Raw genomic sequence first — 21,343 nt, forward strand, 5'->3', positions numbered from 1 at the left:
CTAGTGCTGCAGGGGAATTACTCAATTAGCCAAAGGCAGGATAATCTTTAAGTTATGCACTAGTAATTTATACAGGTTTTCTAAAATTTAAACAAATGCTGAAGAGACTATCGCTATTATATGATTAATCTGAGGTGCCAACAAAGCATTTTTGCATGATAATAGTAGGGCCATTCTTTTTCCTTGTGTCTTAACAAGGAATTTCAGCTTTCCCCTCTCATTTAAAAAAATAAATAAATGATAATTTAAAACTTTCACTGAAATATTAAATTTTTTCTAATTAATCAGCTAAAAGCTACAAAAATGTCAAAAGTGTTAATCTGAACACTTGAAGCCAATGTAGGAATTTTTGATAAGAATATCAGTGCAGCTATATACAAGTCAAATCTTCACAGCTAATGCTGCTCTCTGTCAGCGTTTTTAAGAGTGCCAACACAAAGTACTCTTAATAGCTTTTAAATCATGTTTAACACAGTTTACACAAGTCAGTCCAACAGTTAGTGCTAATTACTAATAATATATGAAAACCCTGCCAACACAATTGCTGCTACATCACCAATATAATTATTAACCACTGTCTGAGAAACACACATAAATTCAGGTAAGACTAAAAGCTGTCTCACAAAAAGAAAAAAGAAATCCAACGGATCCACTAATGCTATCAAAAGGGACATGCAGGAATGTTAACATGACATTTTTAGAAACATGTGTTTCTAAAAAGAAAAAAAAATACACTAAAATGCCAGTGGACTATGATTCATTCAAAACATCTTTAGTGTTCCTTCCCAAAGATCTTGATCTGCTCAGTAATTGCTTCACAAGATCTATCACAGCCATCTTTTGGAGCGTATGGTTAGGCTGGTCCTCCTGTGGTGGTAGGGGCAGTCTTTTTGAAGCTTTAAGTATCTGCAAAAATAAGGGGAAATCTAAATTAAAGGACCAACCAGACACAGACTGTGAAACTGCTTCATTTTCATTCTGCTTTTTAAAAAACACACCAACGAAGTAATTTGTTTTTTTTGGTGTTTGTTTTTAAGGACAACTTGGTAACAGAATAATCAACTACCGAAAAAAGCCCCTGGGGATGACTTGCAAAGCTGCTGATGAAAATCTCAGGTTCTTTAGAGCACTTGAGAATTAAAACTGAACTGAACAATCTCAATCTTTTAAGAAACACAGCATTAAATTTCTTTCTTCAATATTTTCACTCTATTAAAAAGAAACAGAAATCTAGGATGGTATTTGAAAAATAAACACAAGAAGCAGTTTCAAGGATCAACTGGACACTATAAACTGCATTTAAAATATATTGCTTTAAAAATTAAAATAAATTTAAAACGTATGGATAACATAAATGGTTGAAAATAAAAGTATGTAAGTATTTTAAAAGAAGTAAAATTCATTCCTATCCAACTTTTTACAATTTTTTTCATTCTTAACTTTAGTATCTGATTTGTGTTACCATCACAGCATTGGATTTGTGTTATAATTAAACTAGAAAAGGAGGTGGTGCACAGAAAGGCCCTGCAAAATCTTGATATAATTTTTAAAGCTGGATCCCAGTATTTCCTTTCTTCCTTCCTCCTTTCCTAACAATTTCTATCTATCTATCTACGCATGTGCAACCAAAACTTTTTATGTAAGTGGAATTGTTTGGGAACAACTAGACATTTTGTATATACCTTTACATACCCAATATAGATGAATGCTTCTATTTCCCCAAAAAGACATTACAAAAATATTCATAGCAGCTTTCTTCATAGTCAACAATTGAGAAAAAAAAAACTTACTGTGTCCATTAACAGTAGGATGGATTAAAAACTGTAGGAAATAGTTATGAATAAGAGCAAATGACTACACTTAACAAGGTGGATGAAACCACAGATAAGATGTAGAACAGAAACAAGCTGCAAAAACAAATGTGTGTGTTTATGGATCTTAAATTCAAGAGCAGACAAAACTAATCTACGATGATGCAGTTCACAAGAGTGGTTACCTCTGATTGGGGTATGACTGAGAGGTAGGAAGAGGGAGACATTTCTGGGGTGCTAAAAGCTTTACATCTTTTTATCTTGATCTGAGTAATGGGTATGAGTATATATGCATGGAAAAATTCAACATTTGAGCACTTCCACATGTATAAATTATACCCCGACAGAAAAAGTTTTTTTAAATGAGTTTTAAATTCTCTTGGCATTCAACAATTTTCTGGACTTTGATTTGAGAGGAAGATACACTTCAGAAGTACCTTGGGAAAATGGAAAGTTGTTCAAAGTATAACAATGAGTATTTATAAAAAGGCAAATAAACTAAAAGTTCTACTGCAATTTTGAACAACTCCAATAAATGTCTGAAGACCCCATTCAGAAGTGGTTATGGTGCAAATCCAACATCTCCAAAACCAGGACCGTCATCTCTTCTGCTACTCTCCATTTCCTCCTGCCTTCTCTATCTCCATTAACATTCTGCCATTCATTCACAAGGACTGAAGCCAGAAATGTAGGAACCTGGACTCCTCTCCCTCTCCCATCAAATTATTTCCAGCTCCAGTTTCCATGAAATCAGGCACCTTTCCATTCATTCTACTGCAGCCAAGCTCCCACCATTTTTGGCTTAGCCTATGGTAGCTGCTTCTTACTAGTCTCTACGTCCTTGCTGGATTAACTTTTCAAATTGAGATTCAATCATGTGACTCCTCTGCTTGGATTTTTCCAGTGGCTTCTTGTCATTTTTAGGCAAAGAGCCAAACTTTTTTTTTTTTTGAGACAGGGTCTCACTCTGTCACCCAGGCTAGAGTGCAGCGGTGCAATCATAGCCTACTGCAGCTTTGACCTCCTGGACTCAAGGAATCCTTCTACCTCAGCCTTCTGAGTAGCTGGGACTACAGGCACGTGACACCAAGCCTGGCTATTTTTTTTTTTTAGAGATGGGGTCTCACTGTGTTGCCCAGGCTGGTCTCAAACTCCTGAGCTCAAGCAATCCTCCCACCTTGGCACCCCAAAGTGCTGACATTACAGGCGTGAACCACTGTGCCCAGCAGAACAACACTTTTAAACATAGTATATAAGATCCTCTGAGAAGAGACACTTGCCTACATTTCCCTTGTCCTCTTTCACCCATCTGGCATGCTATCATGGCCTTTGTGCTTTGTAAGCTCTGGCTTCCTCTGCTCTCCTCCTGCCAGCTCCTGGAGCTTTTATCAACACCTCAAAACAGCTAAAACTAGCACAACGACATCTGGGAGGCTAACCTCATTCTCTGTCCCACCCCTCTGAAGCTGGGTGAGTTATCTCTCCTTCTGTGTGTTGCTGTGCACAGCTCTGAGAAATTAATTGTACTTGTTTTACTCCACCATGTACCCACAGCACTGTGAACCAAGCCAGCACAACATTGTCAATCATGTATCTTCACTGGCCAGCACAGAGCCTATACCACAACAGTTGCTCAATATATATTTTTTGAATAGATGATCAATAACAACAATATATATATATAAAGCACTCATGGAATATTAGCTACTAAGAATATAAAGTCAATTTCCACCCTTGCCCCAGACCTCTGGTGTTGCTAGCCTAAAACTGGTTATAGGCCTTATTGATCAATGTTAAAAAATGCTGGGTAATTGGGAGGCCTGAGTGAAAGTTCTGGATGGATGCAATGGAGTGAAACCATTACCAGTGCTAGACTACTGAGCAGTGGGATAAGCTGCAAGTGGTATCTCCATTTTCAAAGAGATGAGCAGCAGAATTACCCAGAAACCATGATGCTCACGTACCTCCATTCTGAAGAAGATGATTACACAAAACATAAACTAACTTTTAAAATTCTGTTCTGGCAGGCTATAACAGAAAAATAGTTAAAAGACTCAGTCATATGACCTAAAGTATTGTTTGAGAGGAAATTTTACTCCAATGAGCTTTCACGAGTAATTCCTTCATAAGTCATTCGATTTGTGTTGTGTATATTTATGCTGTCATATTGCTACAAATATGCTGTATGATTTCAAGTAAAAATACGAGTTTAAGGAGAAAGGTGAAAACCTGCTAATGGATGAGAAATTCCAAAATCAATCTTAAAAATCTAATATCCAAAGTGATTGGCCTGTAATATCAGAAAAATCAAATCTTAAGCTTAAGCTTCCACATGATCGCCAAGAATCCACCTGCACAGCACTTATAAATTTATAAATATGCAAGAAAGAAGGCAGAATGCAAACTATTGGGCAACTTACTTTTCTACTATACATCATAACTCAACCTTCGACATTCCTGAGGCCTATGTGATGAACTAATGCAGATTAAGAGAAAGATGCTGAAGAATATATAACACATCTGATTTTACCACACCAGAGCAGCTCTCAAATCTCTCAGCTGTCAGGTCTTCATTTATTTAAAATCCTTTGAAAAACGGCAGCTGACAGTGTGGGCTCTGGAGCCAGAATGCAAGGATCAATCCTATTTCTACCACTTGTCAGCTCTGTGACCTGGGGAAGGTTACTTGGCCTTGCTGTGCCTCAGTGTTCTCATCTGTAAATGGAGATAATGGCATATCTATCTCTTAGGGTCTTAGAACTATTAAAGGTCAATCCACAGAACGTGCTTAGAAGAGCACCAACATAATGCTTAATAAACATGAAATTCACTGTTCCCTACTTTAGATGGAGGCAATGGTGATAATGCCCCTTGGGATTAGCACATTGATAGCTACATTATTATGAACTTTGATAAGCTATATTAAGACTGTATAACTTAGTATTAGGATAATCAGGGAAGGTAAATCAATCATCAATTACATTCCAAGGGAAAAGAAAAAGTGAACTAATATCCAGCACTTTGCAGAAGTCCTCAATATGAGTCTTCCACTGAATAAAAGAATTTTAAAGATTGAAAAATGGCAAGGAGGTAGGCCCTATAATTAGTGTTCCTGCAATCAGATGCAAAATTAGACTGTGCAAAAATACCACAAATATAGATTTATGAAGATTGCACAAGTGAATAATAAAAAAATTGTAATATGCGGTAGGACTAAGAGTAAGACTTAAGACTTATAGAAAATAAGAAAACCAGGTGCAATGGTTAAAAATACAGTCACGTGTCACGTAGCAATGTTTTGGATAGATCAAATATATGATGGTGGTCCCATTTGAAAATGAAAATTCTATTGTCTAGATGCATCTTAGCTTTCATAACGTCCCAGCACAACACATTACTCGTGTGTGGTGATGCTGGTGTAAACAAATCTACTGCACTGCCAGCTGTATTAAAGCACAGCACACACAATTATGCACAATACATAATATATGACAATGATAATAAAGGACTGTTAATGGTTTTACACTCCTATACTTTCATGGTTCTTTTAGACTATATTCTTACTTGTTAAAAAAAAAATTAACTGTAAAACAGCCTCAGGCAGGTCCTTCAGGAGGTATCCAGAAGAAGTCATTGTTATCATAGGAGATGACAACTCTATGCCTGTTATTACACATGAAGACCTTTCAGTGGGACAAGACGTGGCGGTGGAAGACTGATGATCCTGCAGGCCTAAGCTAACATGTCTGTCTGTGTCTTAGTTTTTTACGAAAAAGTTTAAAAAGTTAAAAAAATTGAAAATAAAAATGCTTATAAAATAAGGATATAAAAATATTTTTGTATGGCTATATGGTATGTTTGTGTTTTAAACTAATTTTTATTACAAAATCATCAAAAAGTTTTTAAAAATTAGGTTTACACATTTAAAAAAATTACAGTAAACCAAGGTTAATTATTAAAGAAAAATTTTAATAAATTTAGTGTAGCCCAAGTGTACAGTGTTTATAAAATCTACAGTAGGGTACAGTAATGTCCTAGGCTTTCACATTCACTCACCACTCACTTGCTGATTCACTTAGAGCAAATTCCAGTCCTGTAAGCTCTACTCATGAAGTACCCTATACAGGTATATCTTTTTATTTAATCTTGTATACCATATTTTTACCATACTTTGTCTATGTTTAGGTATGTTTTCATACACGAATATTTACCCTTGCACTATAACTGCCTACAGTATTCAGTACAGTAACTTGCTGTACAGGTTTGTAGTCTAGAAGCAATATGCTGTACCATATAGCCTAGATATGTAGTAGGCTACTCTATGATGTTCATACGTGGACAAAATCACCTGACACATTCTCAGTCTGTATCCCTGTCATTAAGTGACACATGACCGTACTGCTGACTCTCAGCCTTACATCCTCTTCTGACAGGGTCAAACTACAACAACGCAGTGGATCATTCCAATCTTTATGATACCAAGTTACAGGTTACAACTTCTCCATGAGGTCTTTCAGAATGTAGCTTTTCTTGATCTTGTTTGGAGGTTCCAGCAGGGGAGCACAGCTACTCATATACCCTTGACCGAAGACCGGTCCTCCTCTATCGGGGATGGTCGACCTCTTCAACTGAGCATGCAGCTTTGGGAGGGATGCACATGGAGTGGAGAGGGAGGAAGGGTACACCTGCCTGGCCAGCCAGATCAGTTGAATCAACCCTGGCGATCAATGGGGTGACAGATGTCACAGCCTGATGGCCCTCACATCCATCACAGAGGTATATCTTGATCTACCTCTAAGATCAGGCTAATTAATTACTAAACAATAGTCATAGCCACCACTTACTGGGAGCTTATTATAGGTCGGGAACTATGCATATTAATCAAATCTTCATTTGTATGTGCCTTGGTTCTTAAAAATCTAAAAAAAACCACCTTATTCCATCACCTCAGACACTTGGTGTTTCATATTTACATTCCAAATAAACTATTGGGTTGAGTCATAAAACGTTAAAAGTATAGAAATTTTTGGTCTGAAAAATATTATCTTCACAAAAATTAGATCAATATTTAAAAATATGAACTATAACTAGAAATATATTAATGTTGTGGAAACAGTATTTTTAGGAATATAAAATAATTTTCTATCAAGGCATGGAATAGTCATCAAAATGCTAATTCTGTAACTGGTCCTGCCTCTTTGATAGAAACAGGGTACTCTGTGAAGCATTATTCAAAAATGAAAAGGAAACCAGCAGAAGGACATAAATATCAGCTGCCCTTGCCCTGTCCAAGTATTTTAAACACAAATACACACTGCCTAGTAGTCATCATGTAAAAGGTCAATTTCTCTCCATGGACTGCTTTTCTCATTCATATTATAATACCAACAATTCCATTCTCCTAATCAAATACTTGTTTCTGCAGATAATTATTATTAATGTACATGGCAGGACAACTATCAAAACCTAAGGCATCCCATATATAACTAAATATATTCTTTGATTATTTTATCCTTTTTTTATTATTAAAGAAAGAAAATTGAAATTTAGTATTTAATAAATTTTGGCAGGCACAATTATTTCTACCGAAATCAGTAATAGGAATGCCCATCACTGCTACAAAATTCATGTTAAAATGTAGAAAATATAAGTAAAGGTTGAACAAATAAATATGACACAAAAATAAAATGCAGAAATGAGAAGAAATACACTTGGGAAAGAGGTAGGATCTTCCAAATCCTCTCTGATAGAACATTCTTTCCCACTATGAGAACAGGAGGTTTATAAACTCACTTCTGGTTGCAGATATAGTTTACGTCATCTCTAAAATGCATTTGAAAGCACGGGCTTTGGTGGAAATGCTGTTCCCATTCTTTATATTAACTGGTGACAAGAGGGGTCAGGTGGAGGACAGTAGGAAAAAACAGGGAAAAGTGTGTAATGCAGTGAACTAAAAGGAAACACCCTGGGGCACTGACAAGCACTGGGCAGCCTGGACTGTTACAAAGCACTAAAGATGCTCTCAGGAGAGATGGTGAATGGGGAGGAAGAGGAGTAATGTCACAATTTATACACTATTCAACTTTCATCCTAAGGCAATTCTGATTCCACATCCTCCATCAAATAGCCTGTCAATCAAAGAGGAAAACAAAAAAACTCTAACTTCCACTATAATGGCAAAATCATATGATCATTAATGCTCCTCAAATTCTAGCTCAGCAGATATGTACTGCACTGAATCTGACGTGTATTTTCCATTACTTTGAACTGATCAAAACATAGAAAAATTTTAAATTAAGGTACAGTTAATCTCTCTCAAAATTTTTATCCTTCATAGATTCATTATAAAGCCATTGGTAATATTAACAGGATTTATAAGAATAACAAAAGAGGAAAATACAACATACAAAATGTCATACCTGGTGGTACTTCCTGTTGTTCTTCCACAGGAAAAATGCTTACTTCTAAAATAAATAATAAAGTTAAAATCTGTTACATACTGCTGATCAGTGTTTAAAATATGCATTGCCAGATTTAAGTAATGATGATACTTTTCATAGACTTTTAAAAAATTCAATTGAAATTATAATAAAAACATTAGGCTTTTATACCCTCACAACAAAGAACGATCAGCTACAACTTAGCAAAATGTTGTGTATTTCTCAATGGTTCAGCACAGTAGGTTTTATAGTACCTGCCTGACTAACCTCAAACTCCACTGCCTAGCCAAGGAGCTATGTACTAAAACCTATGCTTTCCACAATTTTGCAACAGATTTGATAAAAGAGCTGTGGAAAGACAAAGTATCTTGTTTCTTCTTTAACATCAAACACTATCCTTCATGAAGTTGTTTTAGAAAACTAATATTCCAGATAATATATTCTAAGACTAGTCAAAGATGTGGATGTGAATGTTTAATATCCTGTCTTTTTCCTTGGTTGCTTCAACCCAGTTACAATTAAAGAGATGGTAGATGTCCCCACCCAGAGATTTAAAGACATAGTGATCTGATTTGCTGTATGAAATTACATCACATACTAGTATCTTCAAACCTAGCAACCTATTTAACATTACCTTAACCTAGAGATAAGATTATATCAACATTCCTTTTGGTCCTTAAGAATTGTTAACAATCTTTGGCCAAAAGAAATATTTTTTTAACAGCATTTTCTAAAACACAAAACATTTATGGAGCTATTTTAATAATTTTTCTTCTGGCATTAATTTGCTTCTAATTATAAAAATGATACATGCTCAAAACAGAATATTTGGAAATATTTCACATAAAAGTAATTGGAAACGGCAACGAAAATCACACCCGTTCCCACTAACCACTGTTAGTGTCTGGCAATATTTTCTTCTTACAACAGCAGTAAAGTGACTATTGAATAGCTATGTTGTGACTGGCTTTTAATAGGTTTGCCTGTTTATTTTGTTCTTAATTATTTGGAGACATATTAACACTTTATCAACTTTGCCAATATTTTTCTCAGAATTTCTTTTACTTTTGTTATTCTAGGGTCAAAATATTATACATCATAAAGTATTAGTTGCTGCTTTTGTTATTTCCATCACTGATGTTATACTAAGAAAGCCTTATTATTGCAAGTTAAATTTTCATCTAAATTTATTACAAAAAATATACATTCAACAAACTTATATGAAATTTCTTCTGGTATATGATGTAATAACATGATTTCTAAAAGGTAAACAGTGAATTAATTCTATCAGCACAATCTGGGTTACATCTGGGTTACATATTTTATAGCCTACTTTTCCTTACTCCAGGTCTTTTTGAACCCACTTCATTCTGCATGGCTTTCTCTTCCCCTCATTTACTCATATGGCTTTTGGTAAGATCACTCACAATCTCTATGTGGCCAAATGCAACTGATACTTCTCAGTCCTGAAATTCCTGGGCCACTCAACAACAACATGCAACATATTCCCATTTTCCCTTCTCTACTTCTCTTCTCCACTGGCTTTCCTCCTCACACAATGGCTGTTCACCTTCCACCCAACCTCACAATATTGGATTCTTAGAGCTCAGTTCTGGGCATGCCTCTCTATCGTCTCTCCATTTGCTTCCAAAATGATCACATCAGTTTCCAGGGATTTAATACCATCTCCACGACAATGGCTCCCAAATGTTTATATTCATCTTAAAACTCACCCAACTAGCTCAGGTTGGCATATCCAACCCCCCACTTGATACTTTCACTTGGATAGCTCACATAACTCCCAGGGTTAAAATGTCTGATCTGGGGCCTTTTATTTTCTCCCCTAAACCAGTTTCTTCTACAAGGTTGGTGCAAAAGTAATTGTGGGTTTTGCTACTACTTTTGCACCAACCTAATACATTCTATTAATAGTTTTCTTCTCTAAAAATGGCCCCATCATCTAATAGTTACTGAAACCAAAAAAAAGCCCCCTTTATTCCTCATCTTTGCTTCACAACCATCAGGAAGGTCAATTAATTTTAATTCTAAAACATATCTCAAGTTCAACACTTTCCCCTCCATTCCCACTGCCATGATCTTATTTTAGGCTACCACAATCACTTCCCTGGATTAGTACACAATATTTTCCTAACAGGGTGTTTTGCTCTGCTTCCATTCTTGCTCCATTCAATCTAGTGAAAGTAATTCACTTTCACATCTAAAACAAAAATCAGATTATGCTATATCTTGTTTAAGAATTTTCGTAATTCACACTGTGCCTAGAATATAATCCAAAAAGCCTTAGTAGGCCTTGCAAGGCCCTGACTGATCTGTACCTATCTCTTTATTGCTTAGGCCAGTTTGAGTTTCAGTTTCTATTATCTGCAACTGAAAGTAACTTTACTGAGACAGATGGAGAATAACAGAAGGGTTTAAACACAGGGCTGATACAATGAGAGCTATACTTTTGGAGAGATCATCCTAACAGTATGTGAAGGTTGGATTTGAAGGGGACAAGAACAGAGTCAAGGTGTCTAGCTAGCAGACTACTGCTATTATCTAGGAAGATGAGAAAGGGCTAAGCCAGACAAGGGGCTGTACAAGAGCTATGGAGAAAAAAATGGATTTGAGAAATGTTTAGGGAGTCTATTAACAGGTCTTGGGATTAGTTATAGAGACAGAGGGAGAGAGGACTCAAAAACGAGTTCCATGTTTCTGGTCTGGGAATCCAAGCATATATTGATACAACTGGCCAAGACAAGAGGAGACAGGGAAAATGAGGTTGCTTGCTGTGAGAGATGAGCTCCCCTCACTGTCCACTCAGGCACTACAGGAGCGCAGCACAGAAGCTGCAGGATGGGCGGCAGGTGCATAGCCGGGTGCCTCACTGCCCAGGACAGGAAACTCCCTTAGCAGCCTCTGCTACGTCCTCTATCGACATATCAAAATACTGAAAAGTCTTAGGAAAAAACTACTTCTAAACCAAGAAAGGTAGGATGAAATTGTGTAGTTCTTTTCTATAAACAGTATGTGGGGTAGGTTGGAGAAAGTTCTGCCCAGAGACTATGGGTTTCCATCTTCTGATTCTCACCAAATAAACATACAGACTCAGTAATATTCTTCAGAACATTAATATCCCTCACAGAGAACTGAGTAACACAAGGCAGGAAAAAATCCCAACTCAATCCAGCCTTGCCACACAGAGATGGATCCTACCTTTACACAAGGGCCCACAGTGCCTGTACAGAGGTCTCTTGCAGCAGCTAAGCGGACACAGAGAGCAATTTTAGCCTCCCCCATTCCCTTATACCTATCTCCCCCCATTTCAGTCAACTGCACCATTCCATTTTCCATTCTGCCTAACCAAGCTCAAAAGCAGTAACATTTAACTGAAAGGTTAACAATTAGCTACTCCTAAATAAATTTTGAGAGTAATTGGCCAGGCGCGGTGGCTCACGCTTGTTATCCCAGCACTTTGGGAGGCCGAGGCGGGCAGATCACGAGGTCAGGAGATACAGACCACGGTGAAACCCCGTCTCTACTAAAAATACAAAAAATTAGCCGGGCGTTGTGGCGGGCGCCTGTAGTCCCAGCTACTCGGAGAGGCTGAGGCAGGAGAATGGCGTGAACCCGGGAGGCGGAGCTTGCAGTGAGCCAAGATTGCGCCACTGCACTCCAGTCTGGGCAACAGAGCGAGACTCCGTCTCAAAGAAACAAAACAAAACAAAAAAGAGTAATTGTAAGAGCAAAATTCTCCCTGTTACATGCTCCCCGTGGCAACTTATGGTTGTTAAAGCAGACACCCCTATTCCCTCACACCTTCACACCCCCACACAGAGTCACCCACAGGTCCCAGTCCTGGGTCGAATATCTCCTTGGTCACTTACAGCTATGAAACCTAGGGCTAGCCAGTCACCTGACCTCACTCCAGCTTCAGGTCTTCATTTGCAAAATAAGTACAAAGATCTCTGCGCTCCCTGTTTCTCAGTGTCTACTATGAGGAGCAACTGAAATAATATATGTGAAACAACTCTGTAAACTGCTAACTAAGAACTATATTTAAATCTAAGTTCTTTTTTTAGATTTTTTTTAAATTTTATTTTTATTTTATTATTATTATAAGTTTTAGGGTACATGTGCACAATGTGCAGGTTTGTTACATATGTATCCATGTGCCATGTTGGTGTGCTGCACCCATTAACTCGTCATTTAGCATTAGGTATATCTCCTAATGCTATCCCTCCCCTCCTCTCCCCACCCCACAACTGTCCCCGGAAATCTAAGTTCTATTGAAGCGCCACTGTTTAATACATGCAATTATTTTTGTTTTTCAGAAACCATCCCTTCAGTTCTCCGACACCAGAAAAAAAAAAAAAAATTGTTTTGTTTTCCCAGGTGAGTCACGACTTAAAGCCCCATCTTTCAACCCGTCTCTGCCCATAGCTATGCCCTTCTCACCAGATCACCCCTCAGGGGTGGTAACCTGCTGCTACGCAGGGTAGCCCTCCACGCCCTCATCAATTGTTTGCTGTTACAGTAGCCTATTTTTATCACTATCATTGTACTTCTCATCAGCTTCATTCCTTTATTTATTATCTGTTTGGCCACTGGAATGCCAGCCCCAGTGAAAAGAGGACTCTCTCTTTTCTTCGCTCTTGTACTCCTAGCTCCTAAGCACTGTATAGGCAGCAAGTAGGAAATGTTCAATAAATAATTGAATAAACAAACATAATTCTCATACGGAAGGTAAAACCACTTCTGTAAATTTAACTTACCTTCTACAATTACCTGTGAATCTTCTACAGGATTATCCTCAGGGGGAGCAGTTACTTCTAAAATAAATAATAAAATCAGAATCCATTAAATGTTGCCGACCAGCGACACATCTTACATTCACTCGCCTTCACTCAGATTCCTAAATTAACTTGCGTCCACTCAGATTGCTAAATTTGACTCTTTTTAAACTGGGTCTTCTGGAGAGTATTTATACTAGAATATTAACTTTAATTTTGATACTCAATTATTTTCTTACTGACTTGAAAACGTCTTGCATTTTTTCTACACTGATTCTTTGTTCCACAAGTAAAAGTTTTAACAAAATACAGGGAAAGCTGACCTGCAGAAAATATCCGCTTACAGAAAAAACTTACCTGTGATTTCTATCCCTTCATTTTCTGGAGGTTCATATACTGCTGAAAAAAAAAAAAAAAAAGAAACAAAATCCCGTAACTTTCATTGTAACACAAAAACTGACAACATGCTTCAAGGGCGGAGACAATGCCTTATGCATCTTTGAACCTGCAAGGTTCAGCCACTCAGAAACAGCCGACTAGAGAGTAGGGTGAAGAGTTTGGTCTAGGGTAAAACAGGCCTGGATTCTAATTCCAGGGCAGCCACTTACTACCTCTTTAAAATTTTCTTCATGTCTGTGCTGGAGGTTTTGAATTAGCCAAAGCCGTACCCTGGGAATCAACTGGATCCTGGTGTTCATGGGCGGATTCCCTGCTTTGTTTAGGAAACAATTCTCAGACCTCTAACCTGGGGCCAAACGCCTCTGCCACCAGCCCCTGAGAATGAAGGGTTCCCTACCCTAATCAGGGCGTGCTGCCCTTGCCTCCCTCATTTGCTAGCACAAGGCTCAGTGCTGCTTCTCTGCTCTGCTGGAAGGAAGTCTCATCTCCACACAGGCCTCTCCAGGACCCAGTGGCTCATAGCTTCCTCCGTCAACCTGATCTTCCAAAACACCTCCAACTTTCTGGCACAGTACAAGCAAACATCCTTCTTTTCCCCAGCATGGTTGTAAGTTTATTCTTTCTTATTCATTTAATAAAGAAAAATTATTGAGCACCTACTATCTTTCAGACATTCTCAATATTGGGGTACAGCAGGGAACAATGTTTAATAGATCGTTTTGTCCTTTTGGGGCATGTGAAAGATGAAGGAGCAGTGAATGTGTGCTTATCCTGTTGCCCTGAGCAGTGTCAGCATTTAAACATGCTCAAGCTTCTAAGGACTTAAAAAAGCAATGCCACTCTTTCTTAAGCTTGCTTCTCGTCACCCTCTCTTTCTTCCATTCAACAATCTAATTTCTTCAGAGTCATTTACATCTCATGGCTCATCTTCTCCTCTCCCCTCAACTCACTCCCACCTGTCTTCAGACCCTGACCCCATCCCTGAAGAGGCTCCTGCTGAGACCCCCTCCAGTGCCTCATTTGATCTGATGGACACTCACCAGCCCTCGTTATATTTTTAGCGACACCATTCTTCTCCAAACACCGTTGCCCCTGGACTTCAGGGTGACCACACTCTCCCCTTTGGTCTTTAGTTTCTCCCTCTCAATCTTCTTTTTCACTTCATCTCTTTCTTAGCCGTACTTAAATGCTGGTTTTCTTCAAAGTCCAGACGTAGAACTACCTCATGTCTCCCTCAATCTGCTCTCCTTAACGGATCTCAGAGCTTGGTCCTGATGACCACATAACTACTCTGACGGTTCCCACACTCACAATCATGAAGTAGACTTCTCTTCTGAGAGTCAAACACCACCAGATGGCTCATTTGATCCCTCCTCCTGGATGCCTCAAAGAAATCTCACTATCACCACGTAAAGAACTGGACTCACAAGCCCCTGCCCCGTCCTTGTCTCCAGTCTCTCCCACGTTAGGAAAAGAGCACCCCCTGTCACCAGGCTGCAGAAGCAGAAGAGTGTATATGGCTCTTGGCACCTTGTTGTCTCTCCCCAGCTACACCCATGCATCAAGACCTGCCAATTTTACCTTCTAAGCATTTCTCAACTTTGCCCACTTCCCTACTCCATCATTGCCACCACCACCCTGGTTTAAATTTATCATCTCTGTCCTATCCATCCACTGAAACAGTTCCAGCTAAAGCCACCCATTGAGGCCACTGCAGCGCCAGATCAGGGCAGGTTTTCAGCACTCATCTCACATGGTTCTCAGTAGCACAGGGCACCACTGAACATCCCTTTCTTGAAACTCATCTCCTTTGGTTCCTTCAGACAGAGAGAGATGTGATGCAGGGAAAGACCCAATTTGGATGATTACAGCTAACTTAACTGTTCTGTGTTGACTCTTGTCTCTCCAGTTTGTTGCACGCCAGACCGATCAATCTTTTCAAAATGCAGATCTGACTTGGCAGTGCTCAAAGGCGAAGATGAACGTCCTTGACCTTGCTCACAGGCATCCTCTGAACCCAGCCCATTTCACCACCTCAGCCTTACTCTTGCAAGTTCATGTCAGATACCTCATATGACTCTCCAGTCACCTTCCCCTTGCCTTGTCAATTGTTCTCACCTTCAGCTCAAACTTCAGGAAGGCCCTGCCTCATCCACAAACTAGGTAAGGTCTCTTTATTATATATTCTTGTTACCACTGTACTTGTTCTTCCAGCACTTATCACAACTGGAAATGAAAACTACATTGAAATTGCTTGTTTAATTTCTATTCCCCTGCTAAAATATAAGATCCATGAGAACAAGAACCATGTGTGTTCTTCACTAGAACTGCTCCAGTGTCCTATGTTTCAGATAGAAGACACTAAACAGTGTATGAATAAATAAATTACATGGTAAGGCCATACTGTCACTTCCCAGGTTTGTCCAATGTAGGCGTGATGATTTCTAGGTTATCTTTGATGTAGAAGCTGGTTCCTGCTATAGTTCTTTCAAAGTGTATGATCTGGGGTTTGGGAGTTTCATACAGAATATATTCTATTCTCCCATTGAAATGTGGTTTTGTTTTCACCCTACCTACAGCTTCACTTACATGTTAGTTACTTGGTTTCTCTACTCTGACTCCTGAATTTTCACAAAGGTATTGTTTTAGCATATAGTGACTAATACTCTGTTCAACTAGATCTATTTGTTTGAAACAGTTTATGTTCTATATAGCAAAGAAATCCAAAGTAGCTTACCAAATCATGTCAGTCCCTTAGGTTATATTTACTGCCTTTGTTAACATTTTAAATTACATTTATTATGATACTCTGCCCTATGAAAACATATAACATTCTTTTTGCATGGTATCTAATTTTATACTTCTTACGAGTTTGATTTTAAATTCCTCTAGATTTAGTCTTCAAATTGCATTCCAAACATGTTCTTTATATTTTTAAAAACATTATAATGATCAGTAGAAATGAGGAAAATATCTCAAATCCCATCATTACATGCAACTTGTATTTATAAATTCCTATTTTCTCCTTCAAATTCAAGATTGGAAAGAAAATCTAAGTGCAATCTCAAGACCAAATTATTCCCCAACCTTCCCTCGGCCCCAAATCTTCCTGTGAACACATCAGGTCCAAATTCTTTAACTTTTCATAAAAATTATCAGTACCTTAAAGACACAACCTAGGATTTTTCCCATGGTGTCATTCATCTCCCATCAGAAATAGCCACTATAGATGATGAACTTGGTAGGGTCTCAAATCTTAAATCATCATATAAATATGACTCATATTTATAAACACTCCTAATTTTCTTCAATTGTGATTCACTATCTATCATGACACTGTAAACTCCTTGAAAGTAGGGACCCTATGTTACTCATATTTGAATTCCAAGCCCTAAAACCATCTAGAACATAGAAAGTCCTCCATATCCACCAACCCAATTATGATGTATTTCTTCATCTTTCTTCCTTTACACATAAAGTTATACCCAACTGACTTCTCTCTTTCTACATAATCATCTTTGAGGATAATGGAATAAAAAGGATATATTATTGGTTCTATTACTTCTTAGTCATACATTCTTGGGCAGCTTATTTATAATGTCAGAACGTTATTTCTTTCCTCTGGGAAGCAGGGAAAATAAAATCTACTTCATGGAGTTCAACACAATAGTTCATGCAATGCTTGGACACAAGAGGAGGGAGGTACAGGCCTCAACTGAATCAGATGCTGCTGATGTCGCCAATTTGCCACAACTGTTCTCTCCATACTGCCTTTAAGCCTGGAACGCAGTGCTTCTTAACCTTCCCCAGGGTGACAAATCAGTCATCTCTGAGAGTGGGATTCATCTGTAGAAGCAGCTAGAGCAATTTAACTCTGGCTAAAGTAGTTGTTCATGCATATTTTAGTCAAAAGAGAGACAACTATAAAGTACTGAGATGGGTTTTCTTGAATGACTATAACTGCCTCCAAAGGCAACTTGTAAAGAGTTTAAGAAATTATTTAGGCAATGGCAGAAGCAGTGGAATGGGTAAACAGTCTCCCCAAGTGAATTCTTTGAACACTACCATTCAGCTGGATGTTTTAAGTTGCAATGTTTATAGTTTAAAGCATAATGTTCCACATCTTATAGTCAAACTATAGGTATATTTTAAAACAAGTAGGTGGCTTAAGGTAAGAAAGCATTTGCAGGCCTGGCACGGTGACTCATGCTTGTAATCCTAGCACTTTGGGAGGCCAAGGCGGGAGGATCACCTGAGGTCAGGAGTTCGAGATAAGCCCTAAAATACCAAAAATACAAAATTAGCTGGGCGTGGTGGCACATGCCCGTAATCCCAGCTACTCAGGAGGCTGAGGCAGGAGAATCACTTGAACCCAGGAGGCAGAGGTTGTAGTGGGCCAAGATTGTGCCACTGCACTGCAGCCTGGGCAATAAGAGCGAAACTCCCATCTCAAAAAAAAAAGAAAAAAAAAAAGTATTTGCAAACCTTGTTCCTCATAGACTTGGTATGTTACGTCATCTGAAAAAAAAAGAGAATAAAAGCAAAATAAGTATTAACTGAGTCATTCTATAAAATTGTTCAGTTAAAACAAAAAACTACTTAATCATAAACACAGAACTCTACTCCTTCAAATATTAATGTCTGCACAGTCAATAATAAATGCCTCTGCCCAAAAGCAATTAAAAGGCATGTAAATTATTTTCATTAAAATTTCTCAAATTGGCACAGAGGAATTTGATACACAAAAACAGTATTAAAATTTGACATCCTGTTTTGTTATGGAACAGTTAGTTGATGAGGTGAAATATGAAAGCCTGATATTCTTATAACAGTCTAACTTTGTTATAAAACAAAATGTCATGCATTAGATGTCAAAATTACTTCTTTGATGCCTTTAAAAGAAAAATCACCATGTAAACACAGCATGTGATTGAAAAATCTATGGTAATATGTTAAATCTAATGAAAATGCTCATCTAATACCTGTATCATGGTGCAATCTTTCATCTTCTACTACTGGTTCACTGGAATCTAAAAAACAAAAACACACCTTTGCCAAACAGGAAAAAACCAAACACATTGCCAGACAGCATTCTAGGAGATTCATAAATTAATTATCTTCACAACTTTGCCAGATAGATGTTTTCATTATCATTTAATAAAATTTAAGCTGAATAACGTTCCACAATTTGATGCCTAAGTCACAAGGATAGGAAAGAGAAGAACTGGGATTTATAGCCAGCCTGACTTTATATTACATCATACTGCCCCCTTCAATTTTCAAATATTCTTTCCAGCACCCTACCTACAAAGACCAAAGTCTCAAAGATGGTTTGAAAAATACGTCTCCTTTTTCTCTCACCCCTCCATATGTATCCTTTTTCACTCATCCCTCCATGTAGTATTAAACTATATTCAGACATTTCTATAAATATCTGACCAATCAAAAGTGATTATAAATACCATACAGGGACCTCTGTGTTGAATCACAATTGTTAACCCTGGAATAAAATGCCTTGGCCACTGCCTCAATCAGAAAACACGTATCAATAATTTTAACATTTACAAACCTGGATTTTCCTGCTCAGACGTCATCTCTTCCATATCCTGACTATAGTCTTGTGAAACTGTAAATTAGGGAATAATTAGGAAATTACAACTACGTCTCAAATAAGGAATACATGCAATATTCGAAAACAGAAAGACACTATTTCTAGTTATGATAGAAATGCAAAATCAAGTCATAATGATATCCAAACATGTTCACTTCTGAAACAAATAGGTATTAAGTGTGTTAAATGCCAAATGCAACGATGAATAAGGGGGGCCTGTCATCAATTGGTTCACACTCAAACCGCAAAACAGTGAAGTGCTGACAGATGATGCGTCCGCCTCCTGTGGCCACGCCCTTTAAGGGCGCTGGCATGTGACAAAACATGATTTAGACCTTTCGTTGACTTTGTAATTGAAAGGTACAAAACATGCAATTCAATTGTATCTTTTGAACTAGTAATCCTACTGATAATTTATCCTCAGGAAATAGGCATCAAAACACAAAGAAGTATATTCACAAAGAAATATCATAAATTATAAGACATAATAAAATTATTAATTGCATATCTTGCATATATTAATTTAAATATATCATTAATAATAGATATTATGTACTTTATGATGCCCTTTTAAAGGAAGACTCACTCTAATTAAGAAAGAACAGAATTAAATTAAAATCTCACCTGTCTCTTCCACATGGTAACTATCCTCGGTTTCTGAAAAAAATATATATTAGATTGATATTTGCTGCTTTTATAAAATGGTATGTATATATCCTGTATATGTACTCTGAAACTATGCTTATCATTAATTTTATTTAAACAATTAAAAAATGGGACTATCAATTAAAAGTCTGCTTAACACCTTTATATTTCACTAGAACTACACTGTGGGATGTCTCCCACATTGCCCTTCTCAGCCCACTCATCCCCACAAGGCTGACAACCACCACCCCCTGGACTAAAGACAGAGGACAACTTAGAGTGACACAGTGACACAGGCCAGACCAAGAAAGCTGTTCATTTCTAATCCACTTCACAACCCACTAGAATGTGCTATTTCCTGGACCTGTCCTACCATTTCCTAGAGCGAAAGTACAGCAACTACGGATGGCAACACAGAAAAACAGTGGAAGAGGCTTTATACCCTTAGGGAGCTGAAGGGTAAATGTGTTGAACACTTAACCCATACACCCCGGATAGCAAAAGAGCTGCCATCGTGTGACCGTCACCACACTTATGACCTTGTTAATTTTATTTAATGCATATATAAAGAATAAATATTTTTATTTTTTGAAGACTTTTAACAACCAACTTTTAAGTTCAAACTGCATCTATGTCCTAATTAAAGATTAGATCAGAAAGTAAGGTTTCTGCAATTTGTGAACTTCTTAGAAGTGTTTCTTCCTACTCCCAATTCTAACTTTAAGAATATCAAATTCCTCATGCTTCTGTTTATTTGAACATCTTAACTGAAATTTGTTGTATAAGCAGCATGTAAATAGAAAAATTCTGAGCAACTGTCAATCTTACTGAGCCATTTAGGCCAAAGACTGGAGAGAAGAAGCAACCAGGATATGTAGAAATCATTTTATCAGTATCCCTACCCAGAAATTGGAAACATTGTGCCAAAGAAATCATGACATAAATGATTACTAAAGGCATAAAGTTCTGAAGCTAGTCTATAAGTGCCTATCTTCAATGTGTAATGCAGCAAAAATCAATCATATAGATGTTCAAAAGGATTGTGTGCTTGTATTTTTCACAGAAAATTATGCATTATCTACAATTCTTTTGAAAACCAAACCATCCCATATTTTTATGGGAAAGTACATTTCCTATTCTAAACAATAGGCATGGCTATGATTTTGGAAATACATGTACTCATAAAGTAGAAGCTACCTGCTTCTAAAGTAATTTTCCAATATTTAGTATTGTGAAAAGTAGATAAACTACTTTTCATTATTTTTATGCTTTTAAAAAATGTTTACTAACTGGACACACAATGGCTCATGCCTGTAATCCCAACACTTTGGGAAGCTGAGGCAGGAGAATTGCTTGAGGCCAGGAGTTTGAGACCAGCTTGGGCAATGTAAGGAGACCTTGCCACTATAAAAAATTTAAAAATTGGCAGGGCATGGTAGCATATGCCTGTGGGTCCAGCTACTTGAGAGGCTGAGGTGAGAGGATTGCTTGAGCCTGGGAGGTCAAGGCTGGAGTGAACTGTGTTCAAGCCGCTGCACTTACCAGCCATGTTGGGTAGGGTTTTATAAATAAGTTGTATAAAAACACAGCCACACTGACCCACTTAAGAACTATCGAAGGCTGCTTTTATGCTCTGATGGCAGA

The 21,343-nt window shown here is 37.7% G+C and overlaps 1 protein-coding gene across 1 annotated transcript in view; it reads right to left on the minus strand.

Moving 5' to 3' along the window:
• Positions 1 to 21,343, minus strand: part of ASPH (aspartate beta-hydroxylase) — a 218,742-nt gene that overhangs the window by 119,183 nt on the left and 78,216 nt on the right. Inside the window, exons 7-13 of the mRNA XM_030795402.1 lie at positions 19,679 to 19,711; positions 19,013 to 19,069; positions 18,426 to 18,473; positions 17,929 to 17,961; positions 13,402 to 13,443; positions 13,027 to 13,083; positions 8,231 to 8,275 (exon numbers count right to left, since the gene is read on the minus strand). Of these exons, the coding sequence (XP_030651262.1) occupies positions 8,231 to 8,275; positions 13,027 to 13,083; positions 13,402 to 13,443; positions 17,929 to 17,961; positions 18,426 to 18,473; positions 19,013 to 19,069; positions 19,679 to 19,711 (315 nt within the window). The remainder of the gene's footprint in view (positions 1 to 8,230; positions 8,276 to 13,026; positions 13,084 to 13,401; positions 13,444 to 17,928; positions 17,962 to 18,425; positions 18,474 to 19,012; positions 19,070 to 19,678; positions 19,712 to 21,343) is intronic.

This window comes from Nomascus leucogenys, chromosome 16, assembly GCF_006542625.1.
Source record: "Nomascus leucogenys isolate Asia chromosome 16, Asia_NLE_v1, whole genome shotgun sequence".
Classification (NCBI taxonomy): Eukaryota; Metazoa; Chordata; class Mammalia; order Primates; family Hylobatidae; genus Nomascus; species Nomascus leucogenys.